Source organism: Silurus meridionalis, chromosome 14 (assembly GCF_014805685.1).
Source record: "Silurus meridionalis isolate SWU-2019-XX chromosome 14, ASM1480568v1, whole genome shotgun sequence".
Classification (NCBI taxonomy): Eukaryota; Metazoa; Chordata; class Actinopteri; order Siluriformes; family Siluridae; genus Silurus; species Silurus meridionalis.
The window spans coordinates 17,102,001-17,112,553 of record NC_060897.1 but is presented as its reverse complement, the minus strand read 5'-3'; the positions used below and the strand labels follow the sequence as shown (position 1 = coordinate 17,112,553).

Sequence of the window (10,553 nt, the reverse complement as noted above, 5' to 3'; positions counted from 1 at the left end):
ATGGGCAGACAAATAAGCTGGTTCAGGTTGGATGGGGACCATGGGTGAACAGCCACTTTCAGGTTGCTAAACCACTCCGGTGTTGGCTTGGCTGTGTGCTTAGGGCCAGTATCATGCAGGTAAGTGAATATTTCAGCCGAGTCTGAGATCCTGAGTGCTGTGGAACTGGTGTTTATTGAGGATATCTCCATTCAGCTTTTCCTCAGCACTGACCAGTTGCCAAACCCCTACTGCAGAAAAACTCCCCCACAGCATGATGTTGCCACCATCATGCTCCACTGTTGAAATTGTTTTGGGCTGGTAATGAGCAGTGCCTGGCTTCCTCCAGACATAATATTAAAAACTGGGGCCAAACAGTTCGATCTTGGTTTCAGAGGAAGAAAGAATCTTGTTCCACACAGACTGAGTGTCCTTGAATGGGCTTCCATGGGTTTTGCATTGAGGAGAAGCTTTCATTTTTGCCACTTTGCCATTAAGTCCAGATCGGTGGAGGATTGCAGTGATGTTTGTCCTTCTAGAACTTTATCCCGTCTCCACACAGGATCTCTGGACCTCAGTCAGAGTGACCATTGGGTTCTTGGTCACCTCTCTTACTAACACCCTTCTCTCCAAATGCTCAGTTTGGCCAGAAGACCAGTTGTCGGTCCTAGTTGTGCCACACTAGTTCCATTTGAGAATTTCGGATTCCACTGAGCCGCAATTTTTTTGTAGCCTCTCCCAGAGATCCTTGCTCGCAACAATCCTTTCTCTAAGCTCTTCAGGAATATATATATATATATATTTCTTTTTTTTTTTTTTTTTAAGAAAGAACAGAGTGAAGCATTGCATACACAGATAGATAATTGACAGTGCTTTACATATTTCATATTTCTTTATTTTTTATAAGTTTTCTCCCCCCAAAAAATAATAAAAATTATAATAATAATAATAATAATAATAATAATAATAATAATAATAAATAATTAAATAAATAAACAAACACACAAAATCCAAAAATTATGAATTACAAACAATGAGGACATACCGAACAACATTGTTAGCCTATTGCACCTGACTGCATTACCTGTTACAATGTGCATATGCCTTTCAATTACACTATTAAATTCAGTTTGGGGGAAGTGCTACACCTTTTTCAAAATATGAGATCATTGGAGTCCATACTAAATAGAAACGTTTGTGGTTTACTTGATTTCCAATCAAGTAGTATTCTTCTCTGAGCCTGAAGACATGCAAAAGCACAAGCATCTTGATATTTCCTGGACATGACTGGACAAAACATATGAGCCAAGTCTGCTTTAGCAGAGCAACAACGCTCACATGTGTCAGTTACATTGGTGTATATCTTGGACAGTTTAACCTTGTTATAGTAAAGTCTGTGGAGGACCTTAAACTGAATCAAGCCTAAACGAGTACAAGAGGTTGTCCCATTTACTCCAATTTTCCTGTTTTTTTTTCCATTGTTCCAGGTGTCCTCGGATATTTCCACTCCCAAATCTCTTGTCCGTTCCACATGGATTTTGTTCAGATTTATATTATTTACTGACATTAAAGTGTTATACACATTAGAAAATTACTCCTTTTATATGTATGGAAATATTTAAAACTGCATCCATTCCAGCACTAGGAGGAATGGAGGGATATGTGGGACAGCAGTTTTGGATATACTATTATATATATATATATATATATATATATATATATATATATATATATATATATATATATATAGACAAACTTGAAAATATCTAAACAAGTGTGATCTTGCCAAATTGTATTGAATTGAAGAGAAAATTGAGAATGAGGCAAAAACATTATCTATAAAAAGATCACTAAATTTGACAAGACCTGACTGTTGCCGCTGATTAAAAACTTGACCCAGTTAACCCGGAAGGAATAGGTGGTTGTTGCATATAGGGCTGGCTATGGAGAAGTCTTTAAAACCAAAACATTATTTGAATTGAAATCAGATATTAAGGGTATTTATAATAATTACGTTTGCTTAATTTAAGGTTTGTGGCAAGCTTCCCTTTTCAAAAGAGTCTTCAAACATATCAAGTTGAATAGGGGCTAATTTAGTTGCAAATTTTTGTACAAATCTATTGGGTAGCCATCTGGGCCAGGGTTTTTTTTATTCTGCATTAATGTAATCACATTCAGAATTTCCTCTATTCGTACGTGTTTCTCCAAATAGGTTTTCTACACTGAATGGTGGGTATATCTACATTGTCTAAAAATTCCAGCATTTCAGAGTTTAATTTAGTGCTTTTAGAAGTATATAAACCTAAATAATATTAATATTAATATTAATATTTTATCCCATTCACTGTTTTTTATTAAGGGAATACTCCACCCTTTAATGAAAAAAATATCTTTCGATACAGTGGCTGAGAGAGCTTAACGTGCTGCAACTTAAGAAAACACATGCAAATAGAAAAAAACAACAACATTGTAATCAGTTTGACAACACGTGCTGCAAACCCCCACAATGCAACCAAGTACAGAAACATGCTGCAAATCCTCAAGATTGTTTAACAGGATTTTGGAAGGTGAGAGAATGCCTGAGGAATGGAGAAGGAGTGTGCTGGTACCGATTTTTAAGAACAAGGAAGATGTGCAGACCTGCAGTAACTACAGGAGAATTAAGTTGATCAGTCACACCATGAAGTTATGGGAAAGAGTAGTGGAAGCCAGGCTGAGAGAAGAGGTGACCATCTGTGAGCAACAGTATGGTTTTATGCCGAGGAAGAGCAGATTAAGAAGAGCCTGAAGAGGTGGATGTACATGCTGGAGAGAAGGGGAATGAAAGTCAGTAGGAGTAAGACAGAGTACATCTGTGTGAATGAGAAGGAGGGCAGTGGAGTGGTACTATTGCAGAGAAAAGAGGTGAAGAAGTTGGAGGAGTTCATTTACCTGGGGTCAACAGTGCAAAGTAATGGAGAGTGTGTTAGAGAGTGAAGAAAAGAGTGCAGGCAGGGTGAAGTGGGTGGAGAAGAGTGATAGCAGGAGTGATTTGTGATAGAAGAGTGTCTGCAAGAGTGAAAGGGAAAGTTTATAGGACTGTGGTGAGACCTGCGATGTTGTATGGTTTAGAGACAGTGGCATTGAGTAAAAGACAGGAGGTGGAGCTGGAGGTAGCAGAGCTGATAATGTTGAGGTTTTCATTTTAAGTGACGACGATAGACAGGATTAGAAGATAGTGAGGGAGGTGAGATTGAGATGGTTTGGACATGTGCAGAGGAGGGACATGGGGTATATCGGTAGGAGAATTCTGAGGTTGGAGCCACCAGGAAGGAGATAAAGAGGAGGGCAAAGGAGGCAGTTTATGGATGTGGTGAGGGAAAACAGATACAGATGGGCAGGATACAGAAGTTGAAACTTTATGCCTTTCTGATAGGAATGTTTGACTTCTTTCTGGCGAATCTGGCGTGTTTCTTTGCTAAAGCTGCGCTCGTATCCTGGAATAGCCTCAGTGACACTCTGTTGTGTTTAATATCATGTCGCCTGGCTCAGTGCAGTGCCCTCTCCTTTTCCTGAAATCGGGCGAAGTGCACGATGTGCACACTCAAGTTTACGAGGATTGTCTAACACGCTCTCCATAGTTTCTTTAAGCACCCCAGATACGAATCTAATGAGGTCTTTTCCATCTTCACTGCCTTCCAGAATGTTAATAATACGCAGGTTACCCCTTCTGGATCTGTTCTCAAGATCATCAATTTGGTCAAAAAGAGACAAATTTTGTGTTTTCAAGGATTTAATCGTCGCTTTCGCTGCAAAAAGCCTTTTAAAGTTTTCACCAACTAATACTTCAGTGGACGTAAGCCGGTGTTGAAACGAGCTTACTGTCTCCCTTAACGTGTCAAGAGAGGCTTGCAACGGCTTAATTGAATCTTGAATTAAGCTTGCCATGTCCTCTTTTAATCTGGCCCGTTGTTTTGCCAGTTTGGAGACTAGCTGACCCATCGACAAATTGCCTGTGTTTCTTTTACAGGTGTATCCTTGCAGTTAGTGGTATCGTTATCGGTTGCTAACTTACCCGCTATGGTAGCACCTGAACGTGTTGCTGGTGCAGTACTCTGCTTCTGTTTCAAGTTGCTCATTTCTCTTTCTGAATTAAGTTTAGATCCTATATTTTATGTTGTGAAATAATTAGATAAAAAGAGAGAAGATGTTTTAATAGGTTTAAAAGGAATGTGGTTGGGAGGTCCTCATCTTCGCTGATCTCTCTTACATCGCCAAAACCGTAAGTCTTCAAGCAGTGTTTTTGACCTCATGTCTTGGTTTTTTCTCTGATATGCATTGTCAGCCATTGTCAGAGTGGTGTGTGCCTTTCCAAATCATGAACAATCAATAAACCTTTCCACAGGTGGATTCCAATAGGTGCAGAAACATCTCAGCAAAAAGTCAAGAGAATTGAGAGGAACCTGAACTAATTTTCAAGAGTCTTAATACTTATGTACATACATTTCATATATATATAAAAAAAAAAAATTACAGACATTTACAGAAAAGAATTATTTGAACAGTTGCAGTATCAGGTTGCAACATGAAATTGAAAAAAAGTGAAGGAGTAATACTTTCTGTATTAACTGTAGATATTTAATATTTCAATTACAGTCATGCCTTTGGCATGACTTTAGGAAGGAGCATGTTCACCTGCACATTATTTAGTGATCCAGCTCAGTGCAGGGTTAAGACAGCCAAAATAAGGCAACAGCCAAAACAAACATCAGCAAAAAGACAGTCTTAGAGCAGCTTGCAAGGTCTCACTTCTGATGTCGCTAAGTTAGGTGTTTTTTTTTCCCCAACCAGATAACCAGAATATTTTATTACAAAATCACAAATCACATTGATTTATTCCTACTGGAAGCATTTTTTCTCTAGTTCCCCCTCTAGAGTAAGGTAAGATATAGCTCCAGATATAGGTTATATACAGATCAGCTGTTTTAAGCTATACTGTACCTTCAAAAGGTTTGAACAATTCCACCCACTCAAATATTTAATTTGCACATGCCAGCTATTAAACAAAAATTAAATAGGCTTTATTTAAGACTTTTTTCTTTTGTGTTTGGATCTACTGGCATGTTTCATGGAGATGTTAAGAAACTAGAGCACTTCGAGGACAAAGGAAACATGTGAAACAGACATTAGCCAGAGATCATGAGTGAACTCTGAAATCTAGAATTGCAAAACACTAGCAAATTTGAGGTCTCATACCAAGTAAAGTTAATTAAGCTGTGTTAATAGTAGACAATGGTGTTGAACAATATTCTAATGATACAATTCATTTTAATGATTCGATCGAATTTATAATTCTACATTTTGACAATGAGTGTACAGTAAAAGGAAAAATTACTTAAATTGTAATAAGCAGATCAATTTAAAAAATAAATAAATCAGTACAACTGTAATTTGTAAAAAACGAAGTACAAACTTTATTCTTCTGTCTTTACAAAGGCACATGCCTATTTTCCCCATTTTTTTTTTAATGAGAACAAAATAACAGCTTCTCAAAACCAAATGGGACAGAAAAAAAATGAGTTGACCAATGAAAAAGAAGGAAAAGATGGGGGATGGCTAGAGTCTTTGAAGATGGAGACATACAAATAGTCATGAAGGGTTCAACAGCTGCGTGGTTTGGACTCACAGCACCAATAGCTTTAATGTAGTAGGCATCTCTTAAAAAATTAAGTGCTTTAGATCCATAATTTTATACACTATTTGTTAAACCCTCACATACACATTTCTCTGACAGTCTTCTTTTGTACAGTATTTTTTTTGTTTGTTTTTTTTTTTTTTTTTTTTTTACAGACATCTGAATGTATTAGGTTTAAAAAATAAAATAAAAAAAAATAAAATTAAAATACAAAAAAAGAAGAAAAAGGCAGATACACCCTGTGGCTTTAATAGAGAAATTGCTGAGTTTAAAGGAACCTCTGAGCTTTTGAGTGCGAGTGTGAGTATGAGTGTGTGTGTGTGTGTGTGTGTGTGTGTGTGTGTGTGTGTGTGTGTGTGTATGTATGTATGTATGTGTATGTATATACATATATATATATATATATATATATACAGCCATAAAAAAAAAGAACTTATAAAAGACAAGTCTTCATAACCCAAGCTAACCATCATTTGAATAATAATAATAATAATAATAAAAAAGTATATTTATACTCGTGCCTCAACTCCAGCTATGATCTGATAGGCCCATTCTTTTAGAAGCCCTGTTTCTTAGCAGTCAACACTCAATCATGACTGAGATGGCCAGAGAAAGCCAACATGCATTTGATAAAGCCCAAAGGAAAAGCAATATGTCAAACAGCAAGTGATTCCCCTGTAACACTGGAGCAAGCATAATTTGTTTGTCAAATTTACACACAGATTTGTCACATCTGTTCCTAAATATGTAAAATACGGAGAAACACAACCATGGTGCTAGACATTCTGGAATGTTTTAAATCACCACCCATTTTAATGCCATAGTGCCATGGGAGAGAAAAAAATAGGATGGGGCAAGGCTTGTAATTAGTAACCTTTTGAGCTGCAAGTCAACTTCAAACCACTGCTCTCTCTATACACCTAAATAAGATGCAATACAGTCTACACCATTACTCCACATTCTCCAACCATAAGGATGTATAAGAAAGCCCATGCAACAATCCAGCTTTAATTACATGACCTAAAGCTCCATAGGATTATCGGTCATGTGCACATGCATCAATATGCATCACACACTGAAAAGTAAAGAAAATGAAAACATAAATAAAAAACATTCCAACAAGCAGAACAGACTACTGAATGCATAGAGCAAGTGTGTAGATGTATTTTAAAAACAAAAATAAAGTAAGAAAAAAAGCTTTCAGCATTGCCATTACCAACAGCATAAGTCACAGAATTGAATAAAACATTGAGAACAGACAGGCTTCTTCAAATTACCCTAAAGCGGCTACACATGCAGATGGCAGTTGAAGGAGCTGCATAGAGTGCTCATGGGCCTTGAGAAATTTGCTAATTATACTGCCAGCTGATGCCAGCATAGCATGTTTGCTCCTTGCAAATTCATCCACACAAGGCAAATACAATGCTCTGTAGAGCACCTACTGTTTAGCTTATTCAATTGTGAAAAGAAAAAAAAAATAGACAAAACATTAGGCCAGCATTGGGAACAACAAAAATAAGTGTTGGAGTTTGATGTGGTGCTAGGGCTGCATTGTCTACAGAACTTTATTGTACTGGGAACCCAGCCCAGCTCAGTATTATAACTAGTGCTCATTCTGCCCCCTCCCTCCAAAAGGTATTTTACAACCTACACAAATCTGTAATGATTTTTGTGCGGCATTGGATTTTCCTGCTCCATTGGAGCATTGCTATGGGATCAGAGGCACCATAAATGAATTCACATGACAGCTGTAGTCATGTTATTTCCCTTAATAAGTAAATGAAATAGTACATTCAGCTTTTGAAGTCAAACAACAGCTCACAGTGGTGCTATAAAGCCTCTCTAAGTCAAAAAGAAAGAATGAAGGGATGTTTGGAGTAATCAAAAGATTCAGTAAACAGTCAAAGGTGTGAGATGACCAGGTTGGTAGGTATGAGTTTCTCCAGAATAAATTTACAGGGGTGACTGTCCATTCCAGAGAAGAGATGTCAATAGTGGGAGAACTTGGAATGTTGGCCATATGAGACAGTTGACTGTGGTGGTTTCATTTCAATATAATGCATGTATCAACATTATTTTGTAACAAAATGTCTGAAATATGGAAGGATGCACATCATGGGCAAAAGTGATCAAATAATCTAGTGCACTGTATGAAAGTGAGAGTACAAGTCCATGTGTGCATGTGGGTGAGATGTTATGTTTGCTAATTTATTTATTTTTTTTGTTCTTTGAACCTTTGACTACGCCATTTCCTACCCTATGCATTTGTATGCCTATATGAGAAAAAGGTAATGAGAGGGAGTGAGAAAGAGTCTTTAGGAGGCCCCTCCTTATGGCCACCCCATTTGCCTGGTGCAGTTAACAGTCCTCAGAACCTTCATTGTCAGAGGCAGTGTCAGAGTCTGCGGTGTCATTCAAAACACGGATTGGAGTGACAATAACTGCCCGACGCTGCTCTTCCTCAGGCACACCCATCTTCTCCTGTGTGCCTTCAATGTGCTGGATAGCCTAAAAACACAAAATAATATGGTATGGTCATGACTAGAGCTGCAACAACTATTCAACACAATCAATAATTCGTTGTCAACGAATGCAGTTATCAATTATTTGGGCTGCTCAAGTTATGGGTTAGCGTGATGGCAAGATAACACAGCCGCCCCTTAAAAATGGCGGAACTTACAGGGTATACCGGCAACAGGGAAAAAAAGTGTGCATTCCAAATCATTCAAGGCATTGGAACATTTTCTATTAAACAAATCAAAGAAAACTGCACCTGGAAGTTGTGCAAAGCTGAGCTTGTGTGGCATAGAAGTACCAAAGTGATGCACAAAACCACACTGGTGTCATAAATGAAGGAGAAATGTGTAAGCAAAAACTTTATATCATCATGTAAATATGGTATAGTTTAATGAAGTGCTATTGTGTAAACTGTTTGTTGGCTAACTGGATCTGTTCTGTCGTGACTCGTGAGCATCAGGTCATGCAATCACCTAGCTCGCGACAGTGTTGGATTAAATTAAAATGGTGTGAACACTAAATCTAAAAGCAGCAAATAACAGCAGCAGTAAACAATGACATTTTTAGTCATTGTTGTGGTTTTCAGTGAATGCTAATACATTTGTATATCAATGCATATTTTTTTTCCCAAGCCTGTTAGCTTGCTGTTTCTCTATTCCATTCTCTTTTTAAAGCATTTATCTACTACAAAAGTTATGCTAGTTTATAAATGTATTTAATTTATGCATATCTATTTTAAAATATCTATTTTTTAAACAAAAATTGTCAAAACAATGTTGTATATTTTATTCTTAAACATAGCTGTTAACTTGCTATCTGCAAAATTCAAAACAAATGTTAATTAACACAAATTTTACTTTTCATACTAAATGGTTTATATTTCCCTGAAACTCAGAAAGGTATCAAAACATTTTAATTAGTTAAACAGTTATTTATTAAGTAATTCTGTGTGTACTGCATATAAACATGGGTTATGGGATTTTTTAATAAACCCAAAAGAAACGAAGATGTACTATAATAATGGTAGCGTTAATATACCACTATAATGGCTCCACAATATAATAATGGTACTTTTATCAATTTTAGTTTGGTCCATATTTAAATGTCAATTTGCCTTGGGTTAAAGGCCTTTTACCTGCACTATGGTGTCCAAGTTCTGTCGTGATGTTGAAGCTGTGTTGATTACAGAGGCAGGGCCCATAGTAACCACTGTGACATGATGTGGTGGAGGTGGCAATGCAGGGGCAGGAACAATAACAGTGGTGTGATGAGTGGGAGCAGATGGTGTAGCTGGAGAATATACCTGAGATAAAAAAAAAAGAAAGAAAGAAAGTAAGTTAGTTTGTTATTTTTATAATAACAAGAAAAAAACTCAAGCAAGAAAGGTGGTGGTAAAAAGCCATGTTTTATTTATACTATTGAGCAATAAATATGATTACTACAGTTGTAGTAAATTTTCTTTTATTTTTATTATTGCTCTTTACATACTGTTGTTTAGCTACTCAATGAGACAATATGACTTATTGAGCTGCTGTTCCAAGACAACTCCATAGCACTTAATGCAGAAGCATTTAAAAACTACTGACCTCTAGTGGACAATGTTTCAAAGCATATAAAATTTTATAGACACTACGTTTTGCACACTTGTTTGACACTTTATTTTACTTATTAAGCTGTTTTACACTTTACATTTTGATATAATTATGAAAATCTGACCTGTGTGCTGCGGGCAGAAGTGCTCTCTTTCTCCAACTGTTCCTGGTGTTGCAGGCGAATCAGAGTCTGCGTCTGCACATGTTGCTCCTGCATTTGCTGGGCAATCACCTTCAATTTCTCAGGGTATAGATGGGCATCCAATGAGCGAATCTGTTACACAAATGCACACTTTGAACACAGGATCACATAAACATTTTGTGATTCCATTTGGTACACTGGCTGGCCATAAACACTGGAGGTTGAGCGATTGATTCGCTGGCCGATAAATTGTGCTGCTTTTTGGCATTTCTAAAATAATTGGCATTAACAGATTGTGCTGCAAATTAGGCAGATTATTAGGCAGATTATTAGGCAGGATGTTTTTGACACCAAACCATGCATGTACTGCACTTGCAAGAGAGAACATATCTCTTCCATCAGCAGGTGGCAGTAGTGTGTATTTGCCATCCAAACAGTAAAAAGCTAGAACTGTGAATATATAAAGCAAGCAGTGTTTACACCTGCTGCTGCAATCATTACTAACAGAGTGTTGTAGAATTTTTCAATCATGTCTGCTAAGTTGATAAGGAAAAAAATAAGGCAGACCAACGCTCAAAACCACCTGACATTTTTCCTAATGGCCGACCGTCAGCTTGGGGTGTCCTGGGCTTATTATTATTCGTTCTTA

The 10,553-nt window shown here is 37.1% G+C and overlaps 1 protein-coding gene across 2 annotated transcripts in view; it reads right to left on the bottom strand.

Annotated features, from left to right (window-relative positions):
• Positions 1-5,408: 5,408 nt before the first annotated feature.
• Positions 5,409-10,553, bottom strand: part of tfap4 (transcription factor AP-4 (activating enhancer binding protein 4)) — a 31,314-nt gene continuing 26,169 nt past the window's right edge. For both annotated transcript variants that reach the window (XM_046865623.1, XM_046865624.1), the window contains 3 exons: positions 9,887-10,036; positions 9,306-9,473; positions 5,409-8,161 (listed from right to left, as the gene is read on the bottom strand). In XM_046865623.1, coding sequence (XP_046721579.1) covers positions 8,012-8,161; positions 9,306-9,473; positions 9,887-10,036 — 468 coding nt within the window. In that variant the 3' untranslated portion in view covers positions 5,409-8,011. The remainder of the gene's footprint in view (positions 8,162-9,305; positions 9,474-9,886; positions 10,037-10,553) is intronic.